The sequence below is a fragment of the Hippocampus comes genome, unplaced genomic scaffold, assembly GCF_001891065.2.
Source record: "Hippocampus comes isolate QL1 unplaced genomic scaffold, H_comes_QL1_v1.1 scaffold7, whole genome shotgun sequence".
In the NCBI taxonomy this organism is placed as follows: Eukaryota; Metazoa; Chordata; class Actinopteri; order Syngnathiformes; family Syngnathidae; genus Hippocampus; species Hippocampus comes.
Window position 1 is genome coordinate 9623896 of NW_017842060.1, and position 22019 is coordinate 9645914.

Consider the following 22019-nt stretch of genomic DNA (forward strand, 5'->3'; position numbering starts at 1 on the left):
ACACACACACACACACACACACACACACACACACCCACACACACACACACACGGAAACACACAAAGGCACTTTACATTCAATATGCAAATTGAAACAGAGGTTCATTTGTTGATGAAAGAGGATTCATGCTCAGCTTTATTTTAATGGTTTGGGCATGACAACATCACGTTTTATAACAAATCTGTCTCCACTGAAATAATAATGACCTGAGGTGACCCTCGGCAGGAGAACCTGAAAATATGCTCACACTGTCCTGCTATTGCTCTGGGTATTATTTACTTTCATGTTATTAACACAAACACACACAGGATGGCACAATAAAAAGGTGTGTGGGTCAAGCAACAGGGGGCGGAAGTGAGCCTTTCCAGTTTCACCCCAGCACAGTGAGGGTGCGTACGTGCATGAGTGTATGCGTGACCTCGCTGCAGTTTGTCAAGTTGTGTTTACCCTCTGCCAGCCACAAACAGTTCACTTATCGTGGTCACACAAAACTCCATCCAAGTAAATAATATTTCATTGATGCCAGATGCTCTGATAGCTTTCTGCAGGGGATTTCACCTGAAAAGGCCTGACTGACCTGATGGGGGAAATTAGAAATGCAGAGGGGGTTTAACCGAGCGGCAGCGTGGAAGCTCCGTTCAATATAACAGCAGCAGCAGCAGCAGCAGCCCGGTACTGCATTGCGTTCCTCACTGAGCAGCTCGCTCCAATTAAAGACTGCATCTACTGAGAACGTTTACTTTATCCAGACTACATGGTACCACATTAGGTAACTTAGACAATTCAATGAAATAAAATATAGGAGCTGTTAAACATGTTATCTTTCAAATTACAATACTGATTATTATTATTGACTCTGTCCAAGTTGCTCTGCAAAAAAAATAAAAACAATCTTGGTTTCAATCCATACATCCATTTTCTATGTTATCCTGTCCAGGATCACAGCGAGTTGATGCGTATCTGCTCTGGCTCTGGGGGAATGGTAGACTACACCCTGATCTGTTCGCTCATAAGTCACAGGAAGCATACAGTACATACAACTATAACCACCAGTAACTTCATCCTTGATTCCATCAGACAGCAGCATAATTTAGTACACCGATGTGAACGGATGGAACCCGTGAAGAGTTCCAAATAACAGTCAGTTTTGACGCAAAGTATTCAGATATGCTGCCAAAAGTGTGGGAACCCATATCCACAAAAGACAGACTTCAAGTTTTAGAATGGCCCAGCCAAAGCACAGACCTAAGCCAACTGAAAAGCAGTGGTGTGAACTAGTAAGGACTGTGCACAGGAGATGAGAGATGTGAGAGTTTGACATTTTTGGAGTGCTTTGGCAAGGAAGATTAAGTAATTATTGCCATGCTAATTGATGGACTCCTACACAAGAAAGTGACTGGAGAAGAAAAAAGGAAGACCGCAAGTTAAACATTGTAAGCAGACTCCAGACTCGAGTCCCCAAGGAGTGTCCAGCGTATTTCAGTACCATGTCAGCTGGAGATGACACAAACAATGACGAGCTGACTATCCGTGACCACGTGGATGAATGAAGTGGTAGCATGAGTAAAATGAGTGAGGCTGAGGAGAGATTCAAAGCTAGGTGATGAGGTTGACTGCAAACATTAGTCACGACTTGGTTGGCTGGTTGTTGTCCACGTCCCTTGTTTAAAAAAAAAAAAAAGTGTTTTCAAGTCAAGTACAACTTTATTGTCAAATGCGCTGTATGTGCAACATACAGCACAGATGAAATTTCTTCCCTCTCAACCAGACAACAAGAGGAGCCGCTGCGGGTGCCCGCGCCGCCATCGTAAGAACAGTTAACATAAAATGACAAAATAATACAACACAACACATAAGACACAGACAGTCGTGCAATATTAGCCACTTTTCCTGCATACACTTTCTTGTTTGAAGCAGTTATCGGTGAAAGAGGAGTGAATCAAAGTGCCCTTTTCACCAGTGGATCAAAGACTTCATGCTGAAAATGTGCACACGTCTACTACAAGCTAAGTTTTGTTTTTACTGTTTTGGTGACATGTGACAACTGAAAAAAATGTCATGATTAAATCGTATGTGCTTTAGGGTAAAACTTATTTGACTTCTTTTTATATGTAAGGTTATTTAAGGTTACAGGTATTTTTCCCTTCCAAATTAGTTTTGTTTAGTTTTTATTTTCATTTGATATGCTCTGGTTATGGGTTATTTTATTTTTTTATTATTTTTGTTCTCTCTCTCTCTCTCTCTCTCTCTCTCTCTCTCTCTCTCTCTCTCTCTCTCTCTCTGTCACTCACTTTATTTATGTAGTTATTTATTTTTTTATTTTACATCCCAAAAACGTGGTGCGTTCCATTGTAGGACTTATGGGAGCATTGTGTTGCAATGCATTGTCTAGGCTGACTACCATTTGCCACTGCAGGCTTAAACCCAGTATAAATTACTGCAGCATGCCACTGTTATGATTTCCCACTAGGATGTGTGCCAATGCACGCCTCTTTGACACAAAGAGTGAATGAAGCCTTTCCCTACTGTTGTGTGCCACCCCCCGCACCCAGCCACCACCAAAATAGCTGCACCAGCATAAATATGACACTGGTCTGCAATGAGCTGACAAAGCTGCACCACTCTCCTTTTATTTCATGAGTATGAGAATAAAGATGTAAAGCCAGCATGCATGGACGGGGCGAGGGGGGTGTCAGCAGTCGGGACAGCAAGCCATTTAATCTCACTATATGACAGCATGCAGGACGGGATAGGGGAATGGAGATAGATGAATTGATCGTTGAAGGTTTTTCCTCTGCAACCCACAAACACACACAACGACCCAACATCGCCTCTGCTTCCTTCCCCTGCCCAGTGGATGAGTTAGGGCAGAGAATGTTGCAGGAGAGCGAGAGAGAGCGATCGAGCGAGCGAGAGAGAGAGAGAGAGAGAGAGAGAGAGAGAGAGAGAGAGAGAGAGAGAGAGAGAGAGAGAGAGAGAGAGAGCGACTGCAGCATCGCCAGTTACAGCAGTAGTCCTGAGCAGTGCAGGTGAGGGGGGGGGAGCCAAAGAAGGAGGAAGAGGAGGAGGTGCAAGTTGAAAGAGAGAGAGAGCGAGAGAGAGAGAGAGAGAGAGAGAGAGAGAGAATGCGGGACTCTTAGAAAAAGACGCATCTTCACTCGGTCCATTACCGACATCCCGAGCAGAGTGCTGGCGAGGATTAACGCGTAATTGATGCCCTTGCTGGGATCTCCCGCTTTAGCTCGTCAAGAAAGGCGCTAAATTAACAGCCTCGCTTGGTTACTTTTTAACCGTTAGCATTAAATAAAGTGGCTGCGGGGAAGCTGGTGTCCCCTTCCAAGTTACGCGTCGGATTCCAATGGCTTGGCACGTTGCTCCGCCACTGCGGGGAAAGAAAGCGAAGGCATCCGCCGGCTCCTAAGGTAAGACAAGAATCTCCAGGACCCCCCACCCCTATCCCCGCTTCTTGAGTGATTTTAAATTGGAGTTGTTATTGGTCCTTCTCTGTGCTGTTCATGAGTAGGAAGCGCAGCTCGCCTCCTCTTTGTGTGGAGTGGAGGTGCTGCATTGCAGTTTCGGTAAAGTGAGACACGAGAGAAAAAGCTGATGTCCCATATGTGACTAGAATAATGAAAAGTGGCGACTATCACACAACTGTAACATTTGAGTGATGCGTTAGTTAATCATAGGTTTCTTTCTTTTTTTTTTTCCTCTGCAGCACGTTGGATTTATATATATTAATATATCACTCGGTTTGAAAAGCCCATCAAGAATAGGACTCAGTCGCAATAGAAGTTGAAGAGACAGGAGGAGAGTAAAGGAAGTAACAAGACATCAGCAGCAAAGAGTGTTGTCAGTCAGAAGGGAGAAAGAATAAATCCAACACCCACACTGTGGGCTACAATACATCACGAAAGAGCTATAAAGAAAGAAGAGGCAGGCCTGCCAGTGATTTGAGAGACAGAAAGGAGAGAGGCTCGCAGAGCAGGACGGAGCCATGCATAGACTTGGCGCAGTGCACTCCTCGGTGCAGGCTTTCAGCCTCGTGGTCTTAGTGCTGCTGCACCTGCTGACTCAGCTGCCCGGTGCACGCTCAGCTCTCCGGTACCGGGTAGCGGAGGAGGGCCCCCCTGACGTCAAGATAGGCAACGTGGCCGCAGACCTGGGCCTGACGGCGGGTACGGGCAGTGGGGACGTCACTTTTGCCCTGGAGAGCGGCTCTGAGTTCTTCAAGATCGACAATGTGACCGGTGAGCTGACAACAGGGCAGAGGCGCATCGACAGGGAGAAGCTTCCCCAATGCCAGATGATTTTTGATGAAAATGAGTGCTTCTTGGACTTTGAGGTGTCTGTGATTGGCCCCCTGCAAAGCTGGGTGGATTTGTTTGAAGGCCGTGTAGTCATAACGGACATCAACGACAACACTCCTTCCTTCCCATCACCGGTGCTCCAGCTCTCAGTGGAGGAAAATCGTCCAATTGGCACGCTTTACCTGCTGCCCACCGCTACAGATCGGGATTTTGGGCGAAACGGTATCGACCGCTATGAGCTGATTCAAGAAGGTGCAACTGGGTCGAGTTCGGCACGACGCACAACGGGAGCAAATCCCATTGGTAGAGTCGATGGGCTCAGTGATAGAAGGGGTAGGAGTGGAGATAATGTGGGAGGAGCCAGGAGCACTGTGTTTGAACTCCAAGTGGCAGATATCCCAGATGGTGAAAAACAACCTCAACTCATTGTCAAGGGTACATTGGACCGCGAACAAAAAGACTCCTATGAACTGATCCTCCGGGTTCGAGATGGAGGGAACCCCCCAAGATCATCTCAAGCTCTCCTTCGGGTTTCTATCACAGATGTAAACGACAATAGCCCAATGTTTGAAAGGCCCACTTATGAGGCGGAAATGGCAGAAAATGCACCTCCAGGAACACCAGTACTCCAGGTGAGGGCTTCAGACCGTGACATCGGTGTGAACGGGCAGGTGGAGTACGTCTTTGGAGCGGCCACAGAATCGGTCAGGCGCCTGCTGCGACTGGACGAGGCAACCGGTTGGTTGAGTGTTCTTCACAGGATCGACAGGGAAGAGGTGGCCCAGCTAAGGTTTACGGTCACGGCTCGGGACAGGGGTCAGCCACCACGCAGTGATCGAACCACAGTCATTTTGGCAGTCCGTGATGAAAACGACAACGTCCCAGTTGTAGAGATTCGAAAGATCGGACGAATCCCAGTGCGAGACGGAGCAGCACTGGTACCTGAGAACGTTCTGGTGGACACGCCAGTCGCTCTGGTTCAAGTTTCAGACCGAGACCAAGGAGAAAATGGAGCTGTGACCTGTACAGTTGTCGGAGATGTCCCATTCACTTTGAAGCCTGCTGGTGAAACAGCACTCCCGCCCTTACCTGCAGATGAAGCCTTTGACAGGTGAGTCAGAAAAAGTAAATCCTTCATAAACAAGGAGCTTAATTGGTTCCTAAAGATTGAATCAAATTATTCTTACAGGACATTACAAAAACTCATTAGGCAAAGCAGTAATAAAGCATTCTGAGTAATGGGGATGAAAACGATACACCACAACAACTGAGAAAGAACAAAACCGATATGGTACAAGTGATCGTCTTCACGTTGTTGCTCCAAAAAGTGTCTGAACAAATTCTACGTTCCACAGAGAATCCACAGAGGAAAGTCTGAAGTGTTGCTTCATGCGTGTTCTATTTTTTTTTTTTTTTTTTTTTTAATTCAGCTCAATTCAAGTAACCCGCTCATTCACTAAAACGGGCAGAGTGGATAAAATGTCACGGTATCTGTAAATCTGGTTCATAAATATTCATTGAAGTCAAGGGTTTTTTGACTCATTTAGTAGTATTATTGCAACAAGGGCATACTCCAAATGTCAGCGCTTTCAAGTCAGTTGTAAAACTATTTTCTGAAGACATTGACGAGAGAGTGAGGAAAAAACACAAAGCAACGTGAGCAAACAAAACTATAGCGACCACAATACTTGCATTTCTAGTGTTACAGTTATTATACTGAGTTTTATTGTCTTTGACGAGAAACACGTGTAATAATAAGTCAGGGAAAGAAGCTCAATAATTATACTCTTCTACAATTATCCCTTGAGGTTGACTTGTTGACTACAGTTACAAAACAACGTGAATGTAAGCAGTCAACATACGGTACAATGGAATGTGCATTCTTTTAATGAGATCTTGAAGAGGACTTAAAAAGCACCTTCATGCATGTACTGGATACGACATACATATAAACAAATATGTATTGTATTGCATTGCGTAAATGTATCCTTGACTTTTTTATTCACAGGAACAAGAAAAAATTCTTCCTGCATACCTCAGCCTTGCTGGACTACGAGGTCACAAAAGAGTACAGCGTCACTATTGTGGCAGTCGATTCTGGAAGCCCCAGTCTTTCCAGCAACAGTTCACTGATGGTGCGAGTTGTCGATTACAATGACCATCCCCCAGTCTTTGCCCAAAGTGTAGTGGAGGTCCACTTTGCAGAAAACAACTCTCCCAACGAGAGGGTCGTCACTGTTGTGGCCACAGATGCAGACAGTGGCAAGAATGCAGAGATTGCTTATTCACTGGATCCGGTTTCTAATGGGCCCTTTTATATAGATCCGGATAACGGCGATATTCGTGCCACCGGCGTGCTGGACCGAGAGCAGCGAGAGAGGTATGAACTCAAAGTCATTGCCAAGGACAAGGGCACACCTCATTTGCAAGGTTCAGCCACTGTTGTTATTCAGGTGACCGACCGCAATGACAATGCGCCAAAGTTTGTCCAGGAAGTTTTTACGTTCTATGTCAAAGAAAACCTGCTTGCCAACAGCCCAGTGGGCATGGTCACTGTGACGGATGCTGATGAAGGTGAGAATGCAGAACTCACCCTCTTCGTAGACATGGATGGTCTGGACGAGAAGAAGTCAGGAGAGAAGAGTGCGGGAGAAAACGGGGAGAAAGAGCAAGAGGAGGTGTTCTCCATTGAGAACAACACAGGCACCATCTTCTCCACTTTGTCATTTGACCGTGAAAAGCTTTCCACCTACACCTTCCGCGTACGCGCTGTGGACGGAGGAGAGCCGCGCAAAACCGCCACAGCCACTGTGTCACTTTTTGTGACCGACGAGAATGACAACGCCCCCTCCGTCACATCTCCGGCCAATGATTCCTATACGTTGCTCCCACCTGCAAGTAGTGCCCGCACGATAGTCAGGACTGTGACAGCCATCGACTCGGACACCGGCCCAAATGCGGACCTTCACTATGCATTGGTTGGGGGGAATCCCTTCAGATTGTTTGAGATCGGCCACTCCAATGGTGTAATCACACTGGCAGAGCCACTGGAGCGGCGCCACAAAGGTCTGCATCGCCTGGTGGTCAGGGTCAATGACAGCGGGGCCCCCTCGCTGTGCGCCACCGCTCTGGTGCATGTCTTCATCAACGAGAGCTTGGTCAACGCATCCCTGGTGGACGCACAGGTAATATTTTCATGGGATTATTGCACCTACACCTGCACAGGAAGATTGTTCAAGTAGGCAGAACTTGAATGAAAAGAATCCTAATTGGAAGAGGCAATGATCGGTCCTGTTTTGGTTTGTGCAGATCGTTCTACCGAGATGGTAATGATAGCCAGACATGATTCCGTCCTCTTATCCATTCCAATAATGGCTACACTGATATCGCATTACAAAAGAGGCGGGCACTAATTAAAACTGATTGTAGCTGTTTAAACTAAAGTGGGAAGGCGATTATTTTCTTGCTAGAATTAAATAAATGGATTCTCCACCCCGGGTTTGCAGTTTTCTGACCATTTTTAGGACTTTAATTGTGTCTACATTCGTCCCAGATAAAGAATCACGTTTATCTTTTGAGGACTATTGGCAGCGCTGATTTCTTTGTTGTTTGAATTCAGCAGGAGTGCGTTCTTAGTCCAGTATGACTTCTTATAATGACTGCGTAGTTAAAATAACAGTTATTACTGAAGTGGCTTTTCGTTTACGGTACATTGAACGCAGAGCTGAGGGAAATAGGTGTGTGTGTGTGTGTGTGTGTGTGTGTGTGTGTGTGAGAGAGGGATAGAGAAAATGACAGAGCGAAAGCATTAGCAGTGATATTGTGTTAGAGGCAGACAGAGAGCGACTGACTGGCCCAGTTTTGGCCTCCCAGAGTCTGTTGAAGTATGTTCATTTGAATGGAAGCTGCACTTAAGCAGGGTAGCTTCGCTATAGTAGGGCCTGAATATTGATGAGGTTTAGGCGTTTCTGTTGTATCATGCCGCACACGCTGTGCTTTAGTATTCCGACATGAAAACAAAGTACCTGAGAACAAGGTTTAACGTTAAATAAGTCATTTTACAAGGGGAATGAGAATATGAAGAAACAAAACATCTGCACTTATCAAAACGTGTGATCTTGTGGAAATAAAAAGTTGGCTACAAGAACAACGAACTTGTAGAGCAAATTGACTAGACAAAACAGCATTATTGTTACACGAGACACAACTACAGCAGTCCAAATTAAGGTTGTGTACAGCTGGTACAAACCACATTTTTCCTCCCCGGTCCTCATTATATTAACAAAATTCCCATCCCATTATGCTTGAAAAATGGCTCAGTTAATCTACAAATGCTGAAAAGTAATAACCACAAAAATTTCCCTCTCTGGTGTGCATCAAGTAAATTGAATTGACTAGTAATTGAATTGGCTCAGGGGCTGCGTGGTAACATTGTATGTTCCAAAAAGCATGTTGTTTTATCCCACCAGGTGATCTAGTTTGGAGAGGGTTTTTTTTTTTCCTCCAAAGCAAAGGTCTCCAACTGTCAGGTCTGTACATTTCCAGTGAGGTGAACAGAGCACAAGTAAAATGGCTTGGAGGCATTTGAAAGGAAAAGGACAGTCCCTGCAATCGCATTGGACTTTTGACTTAATGTCCCCCGATTTACTACATAGAGATTTAACAATCAATTGTTTTTTTTGTTTTTGAGATATTTTAATGGGATTGGTGAAAATTGAATTTTAGAGCAACAACCGAGCCAAAAAAAACAAGGCATAGTAGAGAACTTTGTATTTGGACACGAGCCAGTCCACCTCACTATTATGAAGGTTTCACTCAAGAGTAGAAATTGAACAACAAGGCAGCCCTGTGGGCAATTACAGCCCGACCATTTGGAAAGTGTTCTAACAGCAGTGCTGACAGGAGGAATATAAAACGATGGGCCTAAATGACTGGGACCATTGAGTCCAACAATAGGTTATAATGTGTCCAAACTGGTGTCAACGGTGTCATTGATTCTTATATATGCATAGTTTAGCATTATTGAAGGGAAGTCAGTGAAGAGACAATATCGCCATCTCATAATGAAGTCAAACAGTGGTGGATAGTTGCCAGTTGTAATTAGGTGGGGAAAACACCTACTAGAGCCGTGGCATCTTGACAGGAAATTGGTGTTACTTTTTTTATCTGCAATTACTGGTGCTCGCTAATTGGCAACAATTCAAAGATGCCGTCGGAGCCACTTATTGAAAGCATTTTTGTCATGGTACAACTTTAGCATCCTTTATACGTCAGACTTGCACCGTTTTGTAAATATGAATCGAAATTCAGAGATCATGATGATGATGCGGATACAAGCAGGGGAATTTCCATGTAACTCTGTGTTGTGTTAAAGCATGAGTGTGAAGAAAAAGGCCAGTTTCACATTTCAGCAGATCAGTAAGAATGCCGATTTTATATGAATATTTTATGGAATACCAAATGAATGGGACCCTACGGGAAAGCTGAAAGAAATTCTTCAAACACACTCAAATTTAAAAATTTGAGTGCCCTGACATGTAGTACATGTGGCCAAAGACTTCAGTGAGGTAAAACTCAACACATTGATCTTTCAATGGTGTAATGTGTGAAACAATGTTTGTTGACCTCAAGTCTGAGTAGCGTTGAAAAAAACTTTGAGACGCCCAGCTGCATGGAATAATATTAGTAACATGATATATACACGAGTCGCTAAGACTAGCTAACCGGTGATTGATTTCATAGGCGTGTTGTCGAAGCGATCACTTGGAAATGTAAAAACTTGCAGAATTTTATCGATATAGTGTTGCAATTGATAATCATCCGTGTCTAACGATAAATTGTTGATACATATGAGAAATCGTTATGTAGCCAATGTCAATGATGAATTTTAATTTATTATTAATTAAAAATATACAATTGAAGGTAATTTAATCAAATTGCAGAAATGTATATTGCACCAAAATATAAAATATAGTCAATAAATGTTAACAAGTAAATTCAGACTGAATGTCTTTAATGTCTCTAATGTGATATAATTTTCCTGTAATAGCAAAAATAGTAAAACTTTATTCCGATAATATTGCTGTCTTTCCTTGCCGTGTTATGGCTGACATTGTTTTTGTTTCTGTGTGTGCGGCTTAGAATATAGCTCCACATTTCTGCGTGAATGCCTTTTGTGCAAGGCTTCTTTATCGTTCATCATTAAAAGAAGTGGTACTTGACACTAGCCTTGGCAGAGGTTTTACACTTTACACGTTCCCCACCTGGATAATTAAGTGATGAATAAATTATAACAGCTGACGCCTCCAAACAGAAGCTCTCTTGCAAATACGTCCAGCTCCAACTGAGTTCTAATTTGGAATCAATAGCGTGGCCAGAAGAGAATATGTCATGGCCCCAGCATCATTCGAATCAGTAGTGGGAATCGGATCATTCTCAGGAGAGCGCAAGACGTGCAGTATGTAGATACTCATGTTAAGCTAACTTGGAATCAAGTTCATGTAGTAGAAGAGAAGATTCCTTTCGGAGTTGAACATGGATTATGAGCGACAGGCTTGAATATACTGACATTCATTCTAAGTTTTGAACATGTTAAAAATTTCTTGGCGAGAAGAAAAATTCTTTGCGACCATTAAAACTGTTGACGAATATCTGGCGAAAGTCTTTGCTAACGTTTGCCGCTCACTGGGATGGGGGCTTTAGCACAGTAGCACTCACGGAAGCATTATAAGTATTACTCGGGAAGAGTTTTTTTCTTTTCTCGGGGGTTATTGCAAACCCTGGACCACACACTCACCTTCACCCTTGCTATTTCTGTAATTCACTCCCGCCGAGTCTTATTATTAAACCGCCAGAATGTTGCAGGGATTACTTGAGTATATCATTTCCAGCCTTGACAGGAGAGAAGAAATTGTCATATGAGCTTCGAGACTACATGTCAGGGCTGCATAATGAGGTGTCTAACGAACAGACAGCTTACACTGCCTGAGTCATGTAAGTGCGGACATATATATCAGCACGTATCTCTGTTTTTCTCAGTTGTCTACGCAAAATGATTTTCTCAGCGTTGCTTTACTCATATTGATCAGGTAGCTTCAGATAAATGATTAGACGAGCTGAACTGCAAAAGCTCATTGTCACCGACAGAGCAAAGGGCCATAACCGGTAATAAATGTGTTTCTTGAAGCAATCATAGTAGGAGAGTTGGGGATGATGTGTGTGCATTGATATCAGTGTCGACCATAACTGGAAGGTCACAGTCTTCAAATCATGTTTTAAGTGTAAGAGATATTGATTCAAATAGCCTCACATCAACAGCAGGAATACATTGCAGCCTTACGCATCACTATCCTTCCAAATTTCCATGGAAAAAAAGGATAACAAATCTTGCATAAATCCACTCCCACACTTGCCTTCACAATTCCGGCTTTGTGTGCTGAAGAGACAACGCTTGTAATGGGGATACAGTCATTTTCTGCCATTTAGGTTTTTGTGTTTGTCCTTTTTTGTGGATGTGTATTGACTGCTGCTTCTTTCACTGTGCGACCTTGAAGTCCGCACTTGCCTTTTTCTCCTGACATCGACTTTAAAAGGCTTAATCTGGGCTATTTCCTGTACGACCTAGATGATGCGCACAATCGGATTACGGACGCAATTTAAAATGCTACAACCTCGCCGCACGACAAATTATATATTTAGTGGCACTCCATGTGTCTGGGAAGAACCGAAAGGATTCCCATAAAACACCGTGATGGGTTTAATTAAGCTGAAGATGCTGTTTGATGTTTCGCTGCGTCTCACACCTACTGTGTCATTGTTGATTAAGGCTTTTTCTTTGTAACTCATCTGTGATTTGTCTCTTGGCAGCACAGTGAAGGAGTGGTTATCGCTGGTGGCTCACAGCTAGAATGTTTTGTGTAGAGATTTTGATTTGGCTCAGGCTTTTTCTGTGTGGCGGTTGCATGTTCCTCCCGTGTGTCAGGGCGTTCCCTCCACGGTCCACACACAGATAGCTTAGTTTTGAAACGGCATTTAAAACTTTTGTCCTACTTATGGCTGCGCGCCTTTTGAGGGTTTACTGTATTACAAACGAAATGCACAACGCCCATTTTGGAAATGGTTGTTTTGTGTTGTTCACTGTACGGTTGCCATTCGCTTCTAGCTGTGCACCAGGTTCGTGTTTGTTTGCCAATGAGTCAGTTACGACTGGGAGCAACATGCACAAATCGTAGTTTCGTCAAATTTGCTTTTGAATAGCTCAACTTATCAACAAGCTGTAATACGAGCTCAACGAACTAAATAGATATTTTTTTTAATTCCCATGTAAATGTACTGTACAGTCTGCCTTAGCGTGGGATGATCAGTCCCCAGATCTCACGCTTATTCAGTTTCGAGACTCCTGAACCCTCTCCCCTGGAATAGCAGGAATTGACACATTGGTTTCGCCCTTGGTTTTTGTTTTCCCCTTGTAACTTCTTGGCTATTTGTTGTTTTCATTCCAGGTAAGCCGAAGCTTGCTGGCTCCATTGTCACTGGACATTGCAGGTGACCCAGACAGTGAACGCGCATTAGGTAAACAGCGCCTCAGCGTCGCCATCGGTGTCCTGGCAGGAGCCGCGGCTGTCATCCTGGTCATCCTCCTCGTCGTCACAGCGAGGCAGTGTGGTGCTCAAGGCAAGAATGGCTACGAAGCCGGCAAGAAGGAACCGGAAGAAGATTTCTTCAGTCCATCAGGGGCTCAACCGCAGGTCGGCCGTGGCGGCGGATCCGATCGAGGCCGCAAACCTCGACGCGACAAGCGCAATGGAAGCGGTGGTGGCACAGCAGCCGGAGCCGTCAAGTCGGATAGGTCACTCTACAGCGGCATCGTCACTGTCAACGGGCTTCGCCGTCACGCCAATGATGACGAGGAGGAGGATATTAGCAGCGCGAGTGAGCGCCTGGCAGCACGCTACTGCGCTGTGGATGGTGACCCCGGCAGCCCAAGGATGGGCGGTGGCAGGCGCCACCAGTCGAGCCCGGATTTGGCCAGGCACTATAAGTCCAGCTCGCCTCTCCCTGCAGTCAATCTCCAACCGCACTCCCCTCCAGCTGAAGGAAAGAAGCATCAGGCGGTCCAGGAGCTGCCACCCTCCAACACCTTTGTGGGCAGCGGCGGCTGCGTGGGGAGCACCGGTTCCAGCAGCAGCAGCAGCGGGGGCAGCGGAAACGGAGACGCCATGTCCCTGGGATCAGACCAGTGCTCAGAGTATGGCTGCCAGACTGGGAACAAGTACAACAAACAGGTAGAACACTTTGAGAAGGCACTCGCATGACACTTAAACTAATTTGCTTTGACTCTGCTCCCCTTTTTTGTTTAAATTCAAAACCATGCTGGCTGTTGACACTAAGCCACTTCTTTCTGTCTGGCTGTCGTGCTCTTTGTCCACGTCATGCCGCCTGATCGCTGTCGTCTCCTCCCTGGCTTCATGTCTTCTTATTTACACATCAGCTGACATACGGTACCGCACATCCCGCAGCTCACATCTAAACACCGTTTTATCTCCGCAAAATAGCTGCCAGTGTGTGTGTGCAGGCATGCACACAAACACACACACGCACACACACCGGCACACTTATCTACACACACGCGCACGCACGCAAACACGCATTTCAGCATCCTGAGCCCGTGAGCCATGTGTCGGTGCCCTGCTGTCTAAACGTGTGTGCGCTCAGCATCGCGTATTAGCAGGATCTAACACAAGGGACAATGAAGTTGAACCACCACTGAATGACAGTACATGTGAATGCGCATTTTTTTTTGCTTGTATGTACGGTTAACCCCCTGAGGTGTTCAGAGGGTGGACGGCCACAGAGGGAGCGGGCGTATCGTTGCCTCCAACAGGGTAATTGGTCATGTTATTTATTTCATTCTGTCTCGTCAAGCGCTTGTTCTTCTTCACTTTAGATTGAATGTATATTCCTTGAGGCATGCATATGCAAAGCTAGTAAAACCAGTCACAGGATGATGCAGTTAAAAGCCAAAGTCCGGCTGACGAATAAATACTGCATCAAGACCAGCCGAGTCCACCTTCTACCCACACACATAGGCCTCATCTATCATCTTAGATGCACTGACACAGCATGGTCTCACAAGTCCAAGGGGAGTGCTGCTCTGAGTGATGCTTGAGTGACAGCTCAACCCTCTTAAAGGGGCAGCGTCTTGTTTGCGTGACTGACGGCTCCAGATTTATCCTCCCTGTGGTGAAAAAGTGCTGATGTGGTCATTAAAAGAGAACCAGAGGAGCTTCTTAGGCTAATCAATTCATACACAGGACCCACTGATCCTGCTAAACACACACACGCACACACACACACGCACACACACACACACACACACACACACACACACACACACACACACACACACACACACACACACACACACATACACACACACCTGCAGTAGTGCGCACAAAATAATGCACACACACTTATGAGGTTAATCCATTACGGAGTCAATCCTCTTAATCTGCCTTTCCCAGGGTAAGAAAATGCTTACTGGGAGAGTTTTGGTCTTGATGCTTACGTGCACTCAAAACATGCCAGCACACATTGAACGAAGCGCAGACACACAAACTGACAGCGTAATGAATTATTGATTGTACGGAGTAATTAACTCCTCCGCAGCAGCCTAGGGTGCACCATCCACCATCTCGAGTCCACCTCCAGAAGATCTCACACCCAGTCTATTCCTTGTCCTAACGACTGTGCTTTCTCGTTCGTGTCTGAATTTGTTAACGCAAACAGTTTCCACACGTAGGTTTGTGTTGGCGGGGGCCAGACTTTGTCCTCGGGGGATTACTTAATTCAAATGCATTTTATATGTGAATGCAAGTGAGAGGTAGACTCGGGGATGGAAAGGTGGAGGGCCTTTGCCAAATGTGGGAAGTTGGGCCGTTGACAGAATTGGGAGTAGCAGTACAGAGGGAGTGGATGGGAATTAAAGGATGTTACGAAGCAGGGCGATGAAATAAATGAGATGGGAGGATAATGTTTAAATTTCGGAGCTACTTAACTGTGTCAGTAAAAAGAGTATAAAAAAATGTTTTTTAAAAAAACAGCATGTGATATCAGCTCATCATCAGACCCACTTGGGAGAACCAAATAATGAGTAAAATGGCTGATTAAAAACAATTGGGCATCCTGGAAGAGGGGCTGGATTGCATTAGAAAAAACAACATACTAAAGCTGTCCAATCGGTGGCTTTTGCTTTTAAATACCTCCAAAACCACAGCGGCCAGAGGCTCTTTGTTCATGTGTCGTCCATCTGGCCCTGCCATGCTTTTGAATGTAATATCTTAACAACACCTGGAGCAAATTTTGTTGCATCTGGCACAGACGTCTATGAAAGGGTAAACTGATGGTGTATGGATGAAGGTCAAGGGCACAGGGAACTCAGTGTTTTTTTTCTTTTTGTGTAGGACTTCCATAAAGCTTGTGCCGATAAACAAAGAGAATAAAGCGATGAGTGTTTGGCTGAAGCTCAACTAAACACATTTTTTTACATTGCTACAACATAAGGGAAAGGGAAGGAGACATGCATCCATCCATTTTCCAATCCACATTATCCTCACAAGGGTCGCGGGTGGTGCTGGAGCCTTTCCCAGCTGTCTTCGGGCAGTAGGCGGGGGAACACCCTGAACCGGTTGCCAGCCAATCGCAGGGGAAGGATACACTCAGGTTAAATAAATCAAAAATTTTCCAACATGAGAAAAAAAAAGCTCAATTTTAATTTACGATGTAATTATTATTATTAATATTAGTAGTAGAAGTAGTTGGAGAAGTAGTCGTAAAAGTAGTAGCGGTAGTAGTCGCAGTAGTATTATTATTGGTAGCAGGTAGTAGTAGCAGTAGTCATAGTAGTCGTAGCTCTTCTAGATTCCAGTCTCATCTAGCTAATGAATAATGGAATCATAAAAACTCGACACACTCAGAATGATTTTGCATTGTAGTTCCATAACACCACAAATATCTAATTACATTGTAAAGGTGGGTGAGTTGTCAAGAAGGGCTTTTTTTTGTCAAGAAGTTGCCACATGATATTAGCGCATGGTTTAAATCATTCAATACCACTTAATAGATGAATCCCTTGGCAGACTAAAGTTCGTTTTTCATGTCTGTTGCAAAATTTTGCAGTCGATACCAAAAAGTGTCCATTTACGAGTAGTGCGCGATAGCTTGCGAGCAATGGAGAGTGGTGGGGGTGGGGTGGGGGGGTGGCCTCCACCCTCAACCCACCCCGCCTAGATTGGGTGGCAGCCAAAGAGCGAGAGTGGACTGCTGAGATGTGGGTCACCAGGATACCCGGTGGCATCAGGACACATTAATGATCACAGCAGTCACATGGCACTGCAGTCAATATGGGCAAAGTGGCCTCGTTTTACCCTCAAACCACTGGCACCACATACACACACACACACACACACACACACACACACACACACACACACACACACACACACACACACACAAACGGTCCAACCGTTCTTCCTGGCTAACGTCCACGATCATTTCTCAGCTGTGTTCCTTTCATTCATTCATTTGCAGTTCTCAGCTTTTATTTTTCTTACTCTTCATCCCACTTCAACGAAATAATGTCACCTTGAGGAATGCTTTTCATCCTGTCACAGCACTTTTTTTCCGCCCTTTTTACCTCCACCTTGCCTTTCACCTTTGGCGCTTGTTTTGTGCCCCCGCTGTATCTGGCATATGCGTGGGCACGCTACCTTTGTGCCGTCCCTTGGCCCGCTCTGACCTCGAATAGATCCACTCAGCGTTTTTGCCACTTCTTTTACCGTAGTGAGCATTTTCTCGCTCGGAGTGTGTCCATCGGGTTAGAGGACCACAAAGGCACTATAGAACCTGGGACAAACACGCACACACACACACACACACACACACACACACACACACACACACACACACACACACACACGCACACACACACACACACACACACACACACACACATCTAAGGAGTAATCAATGGCGCCCTATCAAGGCCAAGACTGCAGGTGGGTTGACAGTGCCGTTTTTAGTTCCTTAAATGACAAAACAGGAGGTCATTGCTAGCTTCTCACCACATCAGCCCCCTGTGTGATTGGACAGGCCAAGGACAAACTACGAAGATGAGTTTGCCGCGAATAATCCGGACAGTCTTGTTCATCTAATTGGACTGTATGGACGGATGTGGGTGAAGCGATTAGGTCTAAAGGATTATAAAATTGAAAAGCAGCTTTTCATTTCTGCAAAATCCCCTCCGGATTAAATATGATGAGCGTCTGTCATGGACTGACACCCGGACCGGCACGTCACTTGAGCACATCCGCACAGGCGCCCGCATTAAGGTCGAAGGGGTGAAGGCGCTGTCAGCCACGTAGGCGGGAAGCGCACAAGCCGCTCCTGTCCCTGTCTTCTTTCTGGCTGTTACACAGCCGCCGTAACCGACCCGTAACCTCCTGTCAGGATGATACCAAAACACTGACACATTCATTAAAGTCACAGTGGGTTCAGGACACGCACTCGGCCGTACACTCGGAAAGGGGGAGTTAGGTGGGAAGGTGAAGAGTTGAGAGCATTGCGTGGATCACCCAATGAGCCCGACCGAAGATGGATCTAGTGACCTGGAGACAAAGGGTGAGAGGCAGGGAGGGTGGTTGTGGGCTTGGTGCAGTCAGTGGACATCTGGGTGGGAACATGAGCCACAAGTGTGGGAGAGGATTGGGAGACAAGGTTGAAGAAAGGTTCAAATGGATCCAGATGCCTGTTTTTGTTCAGCGCCTTGTGAATATTGATTTACACTTGACTCATATGGGAACGCAAGGGAATATTTTGGGTTGAAAGATGCCTCCACAGCTCTGTTGTTCTAAGAAAAGATTTACTCCAGTACTTTTACATCCCACATTCACGACTGAGGTCAGCTAAGAAATCGTGTAGACTAATTTGATTTATTCTTTTAAAAACAAAAGCTCAACAGTAAAGTAGTAATTGGAAGAACCTGACTATGTATTATTATTATTATTAAGGGTGTGGTGGCCTTTTACCTTGACCAGATGGCTTGATCCTTCCTCTTTGACCTTCGGACTATGTTTTTGATAGTGTCAGACATACCCGTTGACACACGATATGGACACAAGTATTTGGACAGTTGGTCTTCACACCTACAGGAAGTAAGAATGGAGGAATGGAGTTGGCCCAAACCCTATAAGCTTTGGGAATGTTTGCCCTTCCATCCAGAAGAACATTTGTGAGGTCACAGATCACTCACACCGAGTGCCACACAGTATCTCACTGTAGTTTACACAAAAGAAATGTTGATATAAACACAATATAAATAATCTGCAGGCAAATTGCTTTGTTGCCAGAGCCACATTTTCAGACACTACAATCAAAGGCATTCCAGATTAAAGTAAAACAAATTAAAAATGGCCAAATTTTTAATTCATGTCTTCTGGCTAAAAATGACAACAGCGAATATATTCAATCTAAACATTCCAGGCATGCCTTTATAGATATTTTATACACTGGGAAGACAAAGGGCTTTTCCTCAGAACTGTTTCCACAACTCACCCATCCATTTAGTAATTAATTCCAATGCCACATTGTTCACTACAATCTGCATTCGTACAACAGCAGAATTTGGTTACGACAGCTCTCCACAAGCACTTTAGAAAGGGCTGAGAGCTGCGGCTGCACTGCTTCTCACACACATCATCGTCATGTAAATCCACATGTCCTCCACGGGATATGAGGATTAGACCTCAAAAGGTTTTATTGAGGTATTTAGGTAAGAGTTAAGGCTACTTTATAGGCTTCCCAGAATGAAAGTCAGTGGTAAGTCCTTGCTAGATGACATTCAGTCACCACTGGTGAGTTGTTTCTGCTAGATAAAGACACCTCCAACGCCCCCCCAAAAAAGAATTGGGAGGCTTGCAAGAGTCAGAGAGACAGAAGTGTTTTTTTTTTCCCCCCGTCTCGTGCATCAAGGTCACCCCGGCCTGGAATGTGATTGCAAGTTGCATGTCTGTCTAGTCTGTTGAGCACCGCAGATAAAAGGCACATGCTGATAATGTCACCGTGGTAGCTTACTCCTCTCCTTGGCCTTTGTTTCAAGTTCTCTGAGAAAATGGCAAGAATGCGGGTATGTCGTTCCCACTCACAGACAAGCTGAGGCATGGGATACGCACCGCAGACTCCGTCAGATATGTGATTGCAACACACACAGGAACACAAAGAGACCGGCTCAGTAAAACACGCTCTTATGAGTGCATAATAGTGCATAATTACACACATCCATTACTTATGCACATACTCCCCTTCCACCACAAAGCTCTGATAAGAATGTGATGACACACAAGTCAGGATAAAAAGTTTTCCAGCTCTTACATCAGTTTCTTCTTCCATTCCCTCTGGACGGAAACACACACACACACACACACACGTGCAGTGGAGTACACAAAAAGATCTTCATAGCAAGCCCCACACTGAGATGCTGCCATTGATTTGCTTTCTTCAGAGTTCTATGCTTCAGTATGTATCTCTGCATTCAGCTTGTGTGCCTTACAGCATTATCTTAATGGCTGTCTGGGGGTTGAACAACATTGCCCAATATCGCTAAACAAAAGACACCCTCCCTCGCAGCAGACCGGGAATCAAAATAGTTTAGCTGGCCCGAGACTGGCATTCTCCTCCTACACAAATGTCTCTTTAGTGCATTAAGTGTTGGTTTGAATTCATCTGAAAGAAATAGATTTTGAATTGAACTAAACCCAGCTAAATAGGCTGGTGTCAGATGATGTCAAGTCAAAGTAAATGAGACTCATGTGAGGTTGTGTACGTTTGCTGACCCTGCCAGAATGTTGGATCAAGTGGGATTTTAGTGGGCCGTGGGGGGATGATTTTCATTATTGCCTTTCGACGATCAACTTTGTTTTGCTGGCTAAGAACCATTCCCATCGCCTGTGAGGTTGTTTCTCACTCGTCTTTAAGGTTATTTTACTGACAGTAAGATTTGACAGAATCACATATTTCCCAAAGGAATAAGCTGTTGGCAAAAAGAACCAAAAAAAAAAAAAAACAGGCACAAAACAACAAAGGTGACTGGATGGACTTCCGATCACATTTATTCACATCACATTTAAGACAGTCACGGTAATTTATTACAAGCACACATTTGAGCCCGAATGATTTGAAAATTGGGTGCCCACGAACTTTGCCGCATTTTTCACTACTTCAAAAATTCTGTAGTTCAATCAGGGACGCCATTTATGACAGTTATGGTTCTAGTCCGGAATGTGTTTGAAATTTGTTGCTGATAACAAACCCAAAAGTCCTAAATTGTGGGAATTGCAGTACTGTGCATCTTATTTTTAAGACATGATCGACAGCCTACATACACAAGTGGTAAATTTGCACTTTGTTCTGCAATATATCACTAATTACCTCCCTGATGTCTACTCCACGGCTTAAAGTTTAATCAACTTGCAGAAAGGAAACCAAAAAAAGAGGAAATGGTGCACTCAGTTGGACAGTACATGCAAAAAGGTGATGATAATAGTTATGCAAAGACTAAAAATAGCTGGAGGGTTGCATCGTGCAGTGCATTTGCACTGCAGGGCCATCAGTACATAAAGCGAAATAGTTTAGCTGGCCCGAGACTGGCATTCTCCTCCTACACAAATGTCTCTTTAGTGCATTAAGTGTTGGTTTGAATTCATCTGAAAGAAATAGATTTTGAATTGAACTAAACCCAGCTAAATAGGCTGGTGTCAGATGATGTCAAGTCAAAGTAAATGAGACTCATGTGAGGTTGTGTACGTTTGCTGACCCTGCCAGAATGTTGGATCAAGTGGGATTTTAGTGGGCCGTGGGGGGATGATTTTCATTATTGCCTTTCGACGATCAACTTTGTTTTGCTGGCTAAGAACCATTCCCATCGCCTGTGAGGTTGTTTCTCACTCGTCTTTAAGGTTATTTTACTGACAGTAAGATTTGACAGAATCACATATTTCCCAAAGGAATAAGCTGTTGGCAAAAAGAACCAAAAAAAAAAAAACAGGCACAAAACAACAAAGGTGACTGGATGGACTTCCGATCACATTTATTCACATCACATTTAAGACAGTCACGGTAATTTATTACAAGCACACATTTGAGCCCGAATGATTTGAAAATTGGGTGCCCACGAACTTTGCCGCATTTTTCACTACTTCAAAAATTCTGTAGTTCAATCAGGGACGCCATTTATGACAGTTATGGTTCTAGTCCGGAATGTGTTTGAAATTTGTTGCTGATAACAAACCCAAAAGTCCTAAATTGTGGGAATTGCAGTACTGTGCATCTTATTTTTAAGACATGATCGACAGCCTACATACACAAGTGGTAAATTTGCACTTTGTTCTGCAATATATCACTAATTACCTCCCTGATGTCTACTCCACGGCTTAAAGTTTAATCAACTTGCAGAAAGGAAACCAAAAAAAGAGGAAATGGTGCACTCAGTTGGACAGTACATGCAAAAAGGTGATGATAATAGTTATGCAAAGACTAAAAATAGCTGGAGGGTTGCATCGTGCAGTGCATTTGCACTGCAGGGCCATCAGTACATAAAGCGACTATTTTTGAAAACGGTGAAGAAAACAGGTCTACTTTTTTCAGCCGTCTATTAT

The 22019-nt window shown here is 44.5% G+C and overlaps 1 protein-coding gene across 1 annotated transcript in view; it reads left to right on the plus strand.

Moving 5' to 3' along the window:
- The first annotated feature begins 2976 nt into the window (after positions 1–2976).
- The window catches only part of pcdh7a (protocadherin 7a), a 50999-nt gene continuing 31956 nt past the window's right edge, over positions 2977–22019 (plus strand). Inside the window, exons 1-4 of the mRNA XM_019862524.1 lie at positions 2977–3423; positions 3720–5422; positions 6320–7496; positions 12813–13595. Coding sequence (XP_019718083.1) covers positions 3999–5422; positions 6320–7496; positions 12813–13595 — 3384 coding nt within the window. The 5' untranslated portion in view covers positions 2977–3423; positions 3720–3998. The remainder of the gene's footprint in view (positions 3424–3719; positions 5423–6319; positions 7497–12812; positions 13596–22019) is intronic.